The 14,474-nt window shown below is 47.0% G+C and overlaps 1 protein-coding gene across 1 annotated transcript in view; it reads right to left on the bottom strand.

Annotated features, from left to right (window-relative positions):
• Positions 1–14,474, bottom strand: part of PPA2 (inorganic pyrophosphatase 2) — a 1,510,578-nt gene that overhangs the window by 920,096 nt on the left and 576,008 nt on the right. Inside the window, exon 6 of the mRNA XM_069630955.1 lies at positions 4,920–5,006. Within this exon, the coding sequence (XP_069487056.1) occupies positions 4,920–5,006 (87 nt within the window). The remainder of the gene's footprint in view (positions 1–4,919; positions 5,007–14,474) is intronic.

Below are 14,474 nucleotides of genomic sequence, written 5' to 3'. Positions count from 1 at the left end.
CCGGATAGAATCCAAAAGAATGTTCTCTTGGAAGAAACGTGCCAAAAGAATGCTCCCTTGCAACAAAATTGCCAGGGAGAAGGACTCCCTTCACCTGGCTTGCGGGTTTCATACAGCCTTCATACAATTCCACGTCCTGGAAAATGGCTCCCTTCTCCTGGAGTAGATCTATACAGTTTCCAATAAAACCAGAGAGAATGACTTCCTTCCCCGGGTGTCTCCAGCACAACTCCCAATTCAGGAGAAGTACTTCCTGCTCCTGGTATTGCTTGGCACAGTTCACAACAAGGCCAGAGGGAATGCCTCCCTTACCCTGGCATCTTCAGCAGAACTTCTAGTTCAGGAGAATTACTTTCTTCTGCTGGTACTGCTTGGGCCAGTTCACAACAAAGCCAGGGGGGAATGACTCCCTTCCCCTGGTGTCTTTAACACAATTCCTAGTTTGGGACCAGGAGAATAACAGCCTTCTAATGGTATTACTTGGCACAGTTCTTTCTCACACTCTTCAGCTTGATGTACACTTTGCCATTCTGGTTTGTTGTTAGCAAAGTCCTACATCCTTCTTTGTTGATCATAGGACTGGATGCAGTCACTGCGACATGGAGGCTCTTCTTGTTTGTTTAGTTTCCTTTTGTTAGGGTCTCAGTCCATTCTCTGATGGTCAGTTGGCTTCTTGTAGCGAATGTGACGGGGAAGAATTCCTCTAATATTCTCAGAGTTTTCTTTCAGTGTTACGCTCACCTGACTCCCACGGAGGCGCTGGCCTGGTTCGCGCTGCTGTGACCTCTTCTAAGGTGATGCTCTGGGTTCGGAAGACGGACTGGACCGGGCCCCCAAATCTGGCTTGTCTGGCTCGCAGAAGTAGCCTTCTGTAGGCGAAAATAGGGGATTAACTGTCTGTGGGGTAATGCAATCGGCCTGCCACTTTCCCCTCTCACCCTCCTTGAAACCCTTCTGTGATTTCTCGTAGCGTCTCACCTTAGGGTCTGGAAGGACAAGCTCTCCATCCTGCTTCTGATGCAGGGGCGCGTTAGTATCCAGTTACTTCACTGGATTTTCAGATTGGTGAGAACCAAACTTGCTTGGCTTCCAGGTAATTTTTTTGATAAGAGGTTCCCCTTGTGTCCATGCATTAATGTACTAATGCTAGTGTCTTTTTCCCCATAGGGGCCGGGGTACGGAATGCCGGGGAACAGGCACCGACCCGAGATGAGAGGTGAAATCCTTGTAGAAATCAGGTAAGTCTTTAATGAGCGTTTTTTTGGTAATGTCTTTTAATTCGCTCATTAACGCTGATGTCTCTTTTTCCCCTAGGGGCCGTGGTCCGGAAATGCCAGGATGCGGCGCGGACCCGAAATGAAGAGGGAATGAATCAACAGGTAAGTCTTAACATGGAGATTTAGCTTTCCTTATTCCCCTCTCTCTCACCTTTTGTTCTGGTCTTTTTCTTCCTAGGCGCTGGGGCGTGACTGCGAATCCGGATGATCGCTGCTGAACATGGAGGCGCCCTGTAAAGGTGAGTGGAATGCGGCGCTGCAGCGATCGATGCAATGAGCTTTTAAATTAAAGCCTTCCTTTTCAGGATTGTCGGCGAGTTGTCTCCGGGATGCGGTTTTAGCAGGTAAGGACTTTTACTTCTTCTGTTCTCTTCTTCTCTTCCTTTGCAGGTGATCCAGGATGCTGGCAGGTGTGGCAGAAGTCAGGATGCAGGAGCAGACACGGTGAGCGTCCAGCTGCTAGATGCAGAACAACGCGAAGCACGTGTGGCTGTTCGGGTGGGGTTTGCATAGCCTTGGAAGAAGTTCCAGGTATGTATCCTTCCCCGACCACGCCCGGATGGTAAATTAGTCCCACAGGTAAAGTAGTTCCTTTCAGGCCTCAAGGAGGCTGGGATCCTGCAGCATGGTCTGCATCAGGTAAGTGCACCCAAGCATTCCCATAATGAGCCTGGTGCCTATGGCGCCAGGACTGATGTCTTTTATGAGCCTGCTGGGTCCTTCCTTGGGGACTGGATGTCCGCTTTCGGGGACGCCGGGCTTGAACCGGCTCCCCGGGAGTGGGCATCATGACACCCAGACCCTTCTCTGATGGACAGTGGTTCTCTTTTCCACTGCGACAAGGAATATTTCTTCTAATCTGCTCAGCATTTGCTATCAGGTCCTAGTCCTTTCTCTGAAGATCAGTGGGCTTCTTGTCGCAAATGTGATGAGGACGATTTCCTATAGCATTCTCAGTATTTGCTCTCGGGACCCAGACCCTTCTCTGGTTACATCTAGTAGCAGGCTTCCCACTACTGAGGCGAGAGAGAGCTTTGTGAACTAGCCTCCCCTCTATCCTTGTGTCCCCTCCGGGTCTCCCGTACCTCCAGTTACCTTGTGTGGTATGTCACCAGGACTTCCTGTCGTTGGACTGTTGGCTGAGCAGTACTTCTCCCATTTCTTCTGTGGCTCCGCTCTCCTGCTCGGTCCTCTGCCTGGGTTCGCTCCTGCAGAACCCATTCAGAACTCCCATGGCACTTCACTGGCGTCCTCTTCCCTCCGGTCTTTCACCACCGCCTGGATCCCTCACGTTGGTTTGCCTACACCTGCTGCCAGACCCAGCGGGATTTGACACAGCCACACCTGACACAGCTAAGCTTGACACATTTGATAGTCCTTTGTTACTTTTTGTACCTTGTATTCAGTTCTTCCCATGCAGATTGTATAAGTCCTTTGTCTCTGTTGACGTTTCAATCCTCAGGCCTCCTCAGTGCCACCTCGTACCAGTACCAGCACAGTCAATGACCCTCATGTCTCCTTTGCTCTTCCTCGTCCTAGTACTTTTGGTTTTAGCTGTGTCTTCTATGTTAGAACAATACATAGGCTTACTCTCAATCAAATGGTTCTGAGAAGTAGGAAGGCTAGGGAATGTTGGGGAGTGACAGGTAATCGTTCTTGTCCCCAGAGGGGGAGTCCCTCCCCATGAGGTCCTCCCGCAGTAAATCACCCCTAGGGGGGCTATTGGGTAGCAGCCACACGTCCCTAACCTCCTGGGAAAGGGCCCCCTTGGGAAGAAGCGACGACACCTTGTGAATCATCACACTGAATAGTCAATATTTATTTCAATATTGTCCTAGATGTGGGCATGGTAAAGCTACAAATTATTATGTTTCCCTCTGACTTTCAAAAGGTCAGAGAGCCAGAAAGTCCTTAAAATGTACTATCACCCATTTCTCACAGAAGTCTCTGCAGATGAAATGGACATTTGTATTGTTTGTTGGTTTGTTTACTACTAAAAACCAAAGGCACCAAGGCTCTGATTTCAGTAAATGCTTGACACTACCTTCATTGCTGAGCAGTTGGGATTGGGCACCTAATTTCCTACAACTTGTTGACTGACTGCAGGCAAATAGGTGCTTTATGACAAATAACTGAATTGTATCCAATTTGCTTCTTGCCTTGCAGCTGTGTGCAATATACATTTTAGTAACATAATGAGAAACAGGGCATTCCAAAATTTTGGGTCAGCTGATTGAAAGCTCCTTCCCCAGTGGGCTCATTCTCTTGTTCTGGGGGTTTCCAATTGTGCCTGGAATACAGAGGATAGATGTGGTTGGGGAATTCTGGTTCGATTTGACCTTCTTGTGAAATATTACGTAGGCTGCTTTTTTTGCAGATAGCACTTTGGATTTGATCCACTATTGGAACTTAAGCCACTATTTTTTGCAGATAAAACAGATGTGCTCTGATTTGAGCATTGTATGAATATTCCTTTTAGCTGCAGTATTTATGCTTTTCAGAATATTGGTGAATAGATCTTTGGGTTAATCTATGTAGTAGTCATATCATCTCAAGCAGAACTTTAACCTTAAACTGACGGCCTTTCTGCCCCAATATGGGTAATCCAACTGTTGAAAGCGCGTTTGACAGACAGCTTACTGTTAATGCGCTACCACTGGTGGCACAACAACAAAATCTGAAGTTTTCTCCACATACAAGTTGTGAGACTAATGCCAGGTCTGAAATAGCCCTCTTAGTCCCTTTCAGTCAGTTACTTTTGTTAAACTGTTCATGCTGTTATGTAAAATTAGCCGACAAATGCTTTGTAAAGTTCTTTGCAACTATTAGCAGGAGTTTTATTTTGTCACTGGTCACCGGTCAGTCCTCACAATTCTATATTTTCCTCATCCAATTTTGCTTCCTAAATTGAGGTCTTACAAAAGAAAAAGTGTTCTTTCTTAGGGCTCTATCACAAACTTGGTGTCCCGGTGGCAAATCCGCTGGGATAATGAAAACGCAAATTGCGTTACCGCAACTCGATCCCGTGCTATTAGCGACAGATCCCGAGTTGCTGGGATTGCGGGGGGCGGTAAGTCCCCATTCCCATTGATTGGGTCCAGTGGACCCAATGGAACATGCTGGGCGCTATTAGCCCTGTAAATGGGTGGAAAGTGCTGAGATTTACCTCCAGCGAAAAGCTGGAAGTAAATCTCCAACTTTCTGCACAAACTTGGGATTGGGCGTAGCGGTAATGCAGCGGTAATAGCGTTACCGTCACACTTTTGTTGCTCTGCCCAACCCGTGATGACCCCCGTAATCTGCACACAGTCCAAGTTTGGTAAAATCTCTGTTACTTTGTGCACCCTCCAGATTGGCTGCAGATGTTTTTCAGAAAATAAACTTCCCAGTAACACAAGTCAGTGGATAGCTCTTTAATACTTTGGTTTGCTAAATTGAATATAGTTACTACTCCTTGGATATGCAACACAGAACTAAACTGGATACAGATTAACGCAGGAAATTCACTTCCGACTGCACCCTAACACAATATGTCTCAACCTGCATGATCTACCCTTTCGATTGCTAGCTTCATTGGGCATACACTGGTTAGAGGTTGCCAGCAAGCCCTAGAAAACAAAATAAAACACCAGTGAAACAAACCTTTGAGCCAATTTCACAGACATCAATGGGGTCATTGTCCCCATAGCAGCCGGTGCCTTCATCCATGTGATGTGGATCTTCCCAAGTCTGTGAAAAGAAAGAGTGGAGAACGTTACTAGCTGGCTCACATTTAACCACAACAAAGATGAGCCCTGACCCTTCACATTTGTGCCATACATATTTTACAGAAAATAAATATTTCAGGCTAGATTACAGACCCAAAACATTAACAAAAATAAGCTTTAAATGTAGATTTATTTGGGCTGCTGATTGCCAGAAATAGCCTCACAAAGCTGGTCTGGATCTTTGATGAGTCAAGGGATATATACTCTGGGAAGCGCAGGCCGACAATCAATTTGATTTGTTTATTTAGAGAGATGTGTACCATGTTACATGTCATTTACGGTGGGGGATGATCTCTAAACCCATTTTTCATTAAGAGGCCTAAATCATCAATTGGTGAATGAAGGAACAAGTTACTTACATGTAACTGTTGTTCTCCAGCATGGGTCTGGCATGGATTCGCATGCTCATGAATATTCCCCGTCGTCGGGCCGGGAATCCTCGGTATAGAAAAAAAACAGTATCAGTTTCGTTTCTGATCTGTCTTTCTTAGTAGCAACCAATCGCTGGTCTCTGGGTCATACTGCCCCCAGCCAATGACTGCCCTCTCCCTAAGTCCCGCCTCTGGCAGCCATCCTCAGATTTGGTAGCACGTAAAGTGGCAGTATGACAAGTGAAGAGCAGCAGAGGGGTAGGCGGGAGGGTTCGTATGTGAATCCATGCCAGACCCATGCTGGAGAACAACAGTTACAGGTAAGTAACTTGTTCATTCTCCAGCATGGGGTCTGGCATGGATTCACATGCTCATGAATAAGAGAATACATAGCAGTACACACATGCACAACCACGGGAGGTGGCAACAGGCTCAACATTAAGCAATACAACAACTCAACATTAAGCATCTCTTACCTCCTCACCAGGCTCACCTTAGGCGAACAGGTTGCGCAGCACTGCTTGGCTGACCCTGGACTCCTCCCTGGAGTCCCGATCGACGCAGTAGAATCTTGTGAAGATGTGCGTCGACCTCCACGTCGCAGCCCTGCAGAAGTCCAGCAGGGGCACATCAGACAGGAACGCCGTGGTAGCAGCGATCGCTCTGGTCGAATGGGCTCTCGGACGGCCGGGCAGCAGTCGGTTTGCCAACCGGTGACAGTGCATGATGCAGCCGGAGAGCCATCTGGAAATGGATGTCTTCGAGAGAGCCTTCCCTTGATTCACAGTCCCAAAGTTCACAAACAGCTGTGACGTCTTCCGAAAACTCTTTGTGCGGTCCACGTAGAACTTCAGCGCTCTAGCTACATCCAGTGAGTGCAAAGTCCTCTCGGCCTGCGACGAAGGCGACGGGAAGAAAACTGGCAACACCAAGGGCTCGTTGAGGTGGAAGTCCGACGGCACCTTGGGCATAAAGGAGGGGTGCGTCCTCAGCACCACCCTCGTGTCATGAAAAGTCAAGTATGGAGGCTTGCAAGATAGGGCCTGGATCTCTCCCACTCGTCGTGCGGAGGTGATGGCCACGAGGAAAGCTGTCTTCTATGACAGGAACTTCAAAGGCGCTGAATGCATAGGCTCGAATGGGGCCCCCATGAGCCTGGTCAGCACCACATTAAGCTCCCACGCCGGGGCAGGAGCCTTCACTGGCGGGAATGATCGGAATAGTCCCTTCATGAATTCTTTCACCAGGCGATGAGACCACAAGGACGCCCGTCCCATAGTCCTGGTATATCGGGAGATTGCAGCCAGATGTATTTTGATGGAGGCGTGAGCCAGTCCAGCTTTGGCCAGTGACAGTAGGTACGGCAGTACTTGAGGGGCCGTAATCCGCAGAGGGTTAATCTTCTGTGCACGGCACCAGACAGAGAACCTCTTCCATTTATGTCTGTAGCACTTGAGAGTTGAGGACGCCCTGGCCTTTGCAAGAACCTCTCTGCAGTCTGCCGAGATGTCGTACCCTCCACACTCTAGCGCTGCAGAAGCCAGGCCTGCTAGTTCAGCGACTCCGGGTTGTGGTGAAGAATGGCGCCTCCTTCTCTGGAGAGAAGGTCTGCGTCCGTCGGCAGCTTGACTGGTATTAACGTTGACAAGTCCCGAAGGTCTGGGAACCAGATCTGTCTCGGCCACGCCGGTGCGACGAAGATCATCCTGCACCGGGACCTCTTGAGCTGGTTGATGAGCCGGAGCAGCAACGGCAGCAGAGGGAAAGCAAAAGAAATAGACCGTCCCAAGGGAACGAGACGGAGGTGGCGATCCTTCATGGTCCGCTCCGACATGTTCCCACAAAACGCACAGTCCTTCTCCGTGTGCGTCTTGTCCTCATGGAGACAGTAGAGGCATAACGAATGCTCGTCCTCCTTGAAAACATTCTGCTGGCATCTAGGGCAGGTCCTGAACAGCTTCCCGGGCATCGAGCTTCCTTTCTCCTGGGCCATGTCCGGGGTAGGCCTCGGAACTTCTGGAATCCTCCAAAAGCGTAACTCGACGAAATCTTCACCCTTGAGGGGCGTAGAAAACTCCGAAACGGATCCCCGTTGATCGGATGTAGAAACGGTGGAGCTTGAGGCTCTATTTAACTGAAAAATGAGAAAAATCTCCTGAAAAAGCACAAAAACGCAGCAAAAGCTCGAGAGCTACAGCACGAGGACTCCCAACACTTGAACGTGCGGTAAAAATCTGAGGATGGCTGCCAGAGGCGGGGCTTAGGGAGAGGTCAGTCATTGGCTGGGGGCAGTATGACCCAGACACCAGTGATTGGTTGCTACTAAGAAAGACAGATCAGAAACAAAACTGATACTGATTTTTTTCTATACCGAGGATTCCCGGAAGTCCATGCCAGACCCCATGCTGGAGAAAGGCAAGTTTAAGGAGCTTTGATGCAGAGGCTTTCTGACTGGCAGGTTTTTCAACTCTGCTCTGAGGTTAGGTTTAAGAGCGTTCCAGAGTCTAGAGTCTAGTAACTGATGGCAAGTGATTCTCTATTACCTGAAAAAGGCAATGGTAGAGTGGAATGGATCTCTGACAAGACATAGCCTTTTGCTCTTTTTCTCTGAAATTTGGAATTAGAAAAAGCCTTGCAGAGGATTTGGGTATCCCATCTTAAGCATATGAAGGGAATCTGTCTCTAAGGAAAAAGAGAGTGCAGCATATTGAAGGCCCAGATGTGATACAGAGAGTCTTTATTTTTATTTGGTTGTCGACTGGCAGGAAATGCACTATTGCGAAGAACAGCAAGATTGTGCGTTCATGTCAGTTTGTAGAGTGCTCACTGAAACTTGATTGTCCTGTGGCAAAGCAGCTGCTTGATTGTCCTATGGCAAAGCAGCTGCAAATAGCAAATTCCCGGAAGTTACATATCCTATGGTCGAGGATGTTCATGAAGAGTAGCAATGAAACAGGGGAGGGGAGGTACAAATCTCTTCAAACATAGGGGAGTCTTGAAGCATAGGGTGCCAGATGTAGTTGTAATGCCTCAGTCCTGGACCATTGTGGGTGAAGCATATGTTGGAGAAGAGGTTTAAGGTCTTCCAGGCCTAATATGAGGGCAAGGCAATGCACACGTGATTTTATTTCACTCGGGAGGCCTCGCATTGATCATTTAAGCAGTACTCATCAAGTCTCATTTGCACATGGAGGTCATTGTTGATCTCTCAACCAATCAGAGTTCTCTGAATGTAGTTAATAGCTACTGGGATTGACTGCACTTCAAACATTCTGGCTTCAGAAGCAGGCATGGAAATAGAAAGCATGTCCCTGCATTCAACAAACAATGCAATTTCCCAGCAAGATTTATTTCAACAAGACATTGGGCCTCATTACAAGTGTGCCGGGCCGGAGCAGCTGTGCCAGACAAGGCTGACCCTGCCGGGAACAGCAGCCACGGTAGGCAAGCCATCACGAAAGCACCGGCACTGTTAACAATGGTGCCGGTGCTTCTGTGGTCCCCATTCACATAGAGTCCTATAGGACTCTACTCAATGGGAATGGGGACTTACAAATTGCCGGCACCTGACTTCCCAGACTGCCGGGGTTGTTATGCCCCAGTGTAACCGGGAAGACAGGTGCCAGTAATTCATTCCGAGTCCAGCGTCACCAGAAGGGTTACCGCCGGACTCAGAATGAGGCCCATTGCCTCTATGGAAGGTACTTTTTTCACAGCACCTTCAGTATGACAGGCAACATCAGATTAAACACATCAAAGTGAAAGCCAAAAAATAGAAAACCTAATGCATGCTCATGTTACAACCCTTTAAATTCAACCAAGTTTATGATTAAAATTATAAAGACAAACTTGTTACTTAAATACTAAAAATAAAACAACATTCAATTTACTAAAACATTTTATCGGTTTACTTTATTCATTATTAAACTAAAATCTTTCTACTTCACCACCACCCCAAAACGTGTACCTCAATCTACTATCATTGTGTGAAACAGCCTTTTAGTCTTCGGGAGGGGTTATCATTGCTTAGAAAAATGATTGCTCCCCCCGGTCTATAAGGCTTTAGTAATGATGCCAATCATTGACCAAACGCACCGTATTGACTGCCCATTTACTCCGGTTTGTGTATTGCTCGGACCTGCCTCCATCCACTCCCATCCCTAAGCTCATTGCTCTTCTCGAGTAATGTTGCAGACTGCCCTTTGCTCCTCAATATTGTGCTAGCTCTTTATGTTAACTGACATGTCTCTTTTTTAGTGCTCCACTCACTCTTGTACCATACCATATTCATTGTACTATACTCATGGCCTTAAATTTTTGCCTGTGACTTTTCACATCACACCCAACATATACAGGCCATTGCACATGCCCCTGTTTGCAAGCTACAGATAGGAGCTAGGTGGGAGCTTCAAGACCATATGTCACCATAGTTAAACAAATGACTGCTCTGGTGAATCAATCACAGTCATCTTCCCCTAGGTGGAAGGCTTAATATGCAACTACTTCAGGTAAAATCATTAATGTTAGGCAGGAAACAGGAGGAACCCCTGTTTTAGTTTCACTCACCAATCGAACAGCAACATTAGGGAATAGATTTTTTAAGCAAAAACTTGAACTTTAGAATAGTGCATCTCCCTGACACCTCCAACCAATGACTGGCCATAAGGGTGTAATCTCACTCAAGATACATGCAACAGTATTAACGAATGTATAGGCCAGCAGGGGCACATGGGGTGTGCCCACCATGATAGATGCTTTTTTTGTGTACTGAAGTGTACCTCAACTAATGTTTCACATATTGCTTTGTTCCTGGCCTCCCATTAGGTGGGTGTGATTCTAAATATCAACAATCAAGGTGCAAAAGTTATTATTTGAAAAAATAGTGCATAGAGACAGTTGGATGTAATAGCTAGAACTGTAAACCACTAAAATGTTGGGGATTAAAATAGGAACACACTAGATACAAATCACTATTAACCTATAGGCAGTAAGGGTAGTGCTTTGTCTCAGGTCTGCCCAAAGTGACTAACTCATCCAGATGGGTCCTAACAGATTCTAGCATCGGCCAGTAACCTGCAGAGTTCCATAATGCTCCATCCTGGACCCTGTCGTCTTCAACCTCTACATGGAATCTCTGAGGAGAACTCCTCGCCAATACCGACATCAAAATACACCAATACGGCGATGGCACACAGAAATACCTAAAGATCAATTGCATCAATGACATTAATCAACTCAAGCACTGTCTGTCCCTCGTCCATGCATGGATGTCAAGCACCTACTATCTACTTAACACTACAAAAAGCAAATTAATTGTCCTAGGAAATTGACCTTCATGGCTGACTAACATGAAGGTCAATAGATTCATGCATCAACTCTCATGGATTGCAAAATCTCTCTGCATTATTGTCAACTGTGATTTCTCATCCAAAATACGCATCAGCAAGACCCAAACAGCGTACCACTAGCTTGCACTCCTCAAAGTCAAGCCTTTCGTCTCTACCCTCAGTTTCATTATAGTGGTCCTAGCTCTGGCCATCTCCCACCTGGATGGTGACAAAGCCATACTCACAAAAGTGCCAGATGCAACCCTGTCCCCTATGAAATATATCCAGAAAGCTGCAGCACGCCTCATCATAGGACTAACGCAATTAAACCACATCACAGCCATCTTCAAGGAGCTAAACTGGCTGCCTATTCAATCATTCATCATGTTGAATACTGCCTGACACAATCATTCATCATGTTGAATAGAAAGCAGACACAACCAAAACACCACTCTACTTAGCAGAGAAATGTACCCTCTCCGGAGACGAGCACATTAGTAGAAGCCACAACATTGCCAGCCTTGAAACAAAGGTACGAGAACGGAAAAAAAACAGGAAGCAGGCCTTTGCTTGCTATGCACCGACTCTGGAATAAGTTATCAAAACAGATAAGATTGCCCATTCAATCCTACACTTCAGAAAGGACCTGAAGACCCTACTGTGTCAAAATGACTACTGCTCTGCAGGAGTACAGGGATGACAAGTGGCTAAACCGCCTACTCAGACCCACACCACTACTAAACCATCAGTGATCCCAATCACAGCCCGAAAGGTGTACCTCCTTCACCTCTTTTGGTACCGCAGGCCAATGGTAGGTTATATCTTCGGAGGGGTGTGAGCTGACAACAGTAGCAACCTAAACAGCTTCACTACAATGGTTGCAAAATACAAGAATGTCCAATCAAGGTTGTATAAAAAAAGGACTTTAATAAAACAATCAATGCAAATATACTAGTTAAACATACTAAAAAAAACACTACTGTAAAAGAAACAGGGAGAATGTAGAACTTGATGTGAAGAGACACGCTGGGTTGATAAGCAGTGGTGTCCAGGCAAGGATTTCTGTGAATGGCAATGTTCACGGATATGTTCTTGTAAAAACAGGTAGAGAAGGGGGGCTTAAAAGTACCTCTGATCCAGCAAAGTGGACCAGGGGGACAGGGTATCTTCACAGTACCCGTAAGCCTGATCATTTGTGCTGTAAGGAAGGCATGGTATCAAAGCAAGACAGAAACAAGTGATCACAGTTCAAGGGTGTTTATTAAACTGTCGAAATGGGTGAGATAAACACCCAATCTAAACCTAAATCTAAGATGGGAGCAAGCTACGACCATCAAATAATACTAATACAGTCCTAGTGGAGTCTAGTCAAATGAATAGGGCATATACTAAGAAAAACCTATTGCCAGTCCTTATCTCTAAATATAAAAAAGTTTGGGATAATGTTTGCAAAGAAATAAAGAAGTGTTTTCAAAAGGATGAGTCAGGATGTTGAGATCTCCCTTCCCCACAGTTGAAGCATGGGACAAGGCGGGACTTTTGAGCACAGCACACTTCTGGGCTTCTACGTCCCGATTTTACAGTTCCTTTTTCTTATATCAGGGCCTTCTATTCCAAAATCTCTTTATGCAAAGTCTCTTACTTCAGAGGGCCTGATGCATCCCAAACAAAAAACAAAAGTTCCTTCTGTTTCTTCACATCGGGCGATTACTCTTCACCCGAGGATCCCCCTCAGCTGGGTTCCGATCCCTTTCACAACATCATCCTCCCTCAACCGGGCTCAGACCAACAACTCACTGTGGAGATCCCTCAGTCGGGTTTGTTACCACAATGCAGTTTACTTCATTTTTCAATTCATCATCGTCTTGCAATATTTAGGAATCTCAGGTTATTGGTAGGCCCCTCTCATCGGGGCTCAGACCTCCTTTATCTGCTTTCCAAAACACTTGTCACTTTACACAGATCTTCTGAAGGGTGAGCACGTCTCACTAGGTCGCTCGTTGTGTTTCTATGGCAAGTGTAGGTTTCACTTTATCATAATCTATGCAGTGTTCCCCTCAGCAACACAGTTCAGTTCACAATGTGTCAAAGACTTTCAAATGTACAAGGGGTTTTGCCTTGATCCTTGCATGCCCACTTTGACATTTCACACCAGCCTCCCCTAGGGCCTCTTAGTTCTTATAGTTATATCAATTCACCATATTCTCATTGTTCAGGAGCAGGTGTTCAGGAGCGGGGCCTTTGTCAGAGTCTTTCGAATGAGCACCCACCTGACACCAGGGTCACTCTAACATTGATAACACGTACATTCACAAAAGATCTTTGTCTATTATCTTCTTTCCTTTATGATATATGATATTTTATTTATATTGCGCATATACACAAGTGTTTCAAGGTGTGACGAGGCGGGAGAAGGGAACAAAAGGGAACAAGACAAGGATCTTAGTAGGCCTAGTGACATTGTGATCGTGCAAGTGCAGGGGGGAGGGAAGGGGAAAAGTGCCAGGGGAGGAGGAGCAAGTGCATGACATAAGATTAAACAATGGAACAAGAAGTACGGCCAGCAGGTGGCAATGCAGGAGCAGGTGAAAGATAAGTGCAAGTAAGGGTGGGGGTGTAGGGTTGCAGATACAGCCCCAAGTGCAGGGTTGCCAGGGGCAGTGCAGGTGTGTAACTGGGGGGTGGGAACCTGGGCCTGTGGTTCAGAGGGTGGCCAGCTAGCCAGTGCAGTACAGGACAGAAGATGGGCGAGGAAGAGAGAAGGCAGAAGCAAAGAGGAAAGTCGTGAGCTGCTTCCGGAACCAGAGATGGTTCTGCTCAAGTTTCAGAGTGGCAGGTAGGCTGTTCCAGAGGGAGGCCTCAGTCGAAGAGAGAGATCTGCCCCCAACTTGTTGCTTGGAAAAACGCCTGACCCTCAATGAGTTGGAGGTGGAAGAGCGAAGTGTTCGAATAGGAAGATACTTCAGAAGAGAAAGCTGGAGGTATTTAGGTCCAAGGCCCCAGTAGGCTTTGTGGACAATGCAAAGGGTCTTAAACTTGATCCTTGCAGCCACTGGGAGCCAATGAAGGGATTTCAGTGCTGGAGAGATACGATCCCTGGGCTTGAGGCCCAGGACAAGTCTCGCAGTCCTGTTCTGAATGAGTTGCAGAGAGTAGAGGGAGGCAGACTTAAAAGGAGGCTATTACAGTAGTCAGGCATAGAGAGAACAAGAGCTCTGGAGACAGTGAGCTTCTGGGAGAAGGAGAGGAAAGGAAAGGAAGAATACCTCTGATGAGGGTGGTAGTTCGACTTCTTAGAGACGTCAGAAATATGAGGAGAAGATAACCCTGAGGTTCTTAGCTTCAGAGGTGGGAGCAGGCAGAGGGCCAAGGGAGGCCAGCCAGAGAGTGGCGGGAAAGAGGGGTGCACGTGTGCCGATGAGGAGGATCTCAGTCTTGCTCGCATTCAGGCACAGATCACTGGCGGCACACCACTCCTGGATTGCAGTCAGACAATCCGGGATGAGAGAGGGAGAAGAGGCGGAGGAGGGGAGCCTTAAAGCTAGTTGGGTGTCATCCGCCTAGCACTGTAAATTGGCGCAGAGAGCAGCAATGCGGTGGGTTCCCACTCCAACCTTGGGTTTTCACACAGTCCGGTCCCCTATCAGTTTCTTAGGACTCACTGGCTGTGCTGAACTCGTTGGCTTTTCTTCCGCTGGAGTCAAGGACAGTACCATGGCGGCAAGCTATTTT

The sequence above is a fragment of the Ambystoma mexicanum genome, chromosome 6q, assembly GCF_040938575.1.
Source record: "Ambystoma mexicanum isolate Mex_15411 chromosome 6q, UKY_AmexF1_1, whole genome shotgun sequence".
Classification (NCBI taxonomy): Eukaryota; Metazoa; Chordata; class Amphibia; order Caudata; family Ambystomatidae; genus Ambystoma; species Ambystoma mexicanum.
This window is presented reverse-complemented; position numbering and strand designations above follow the sequence as displayed.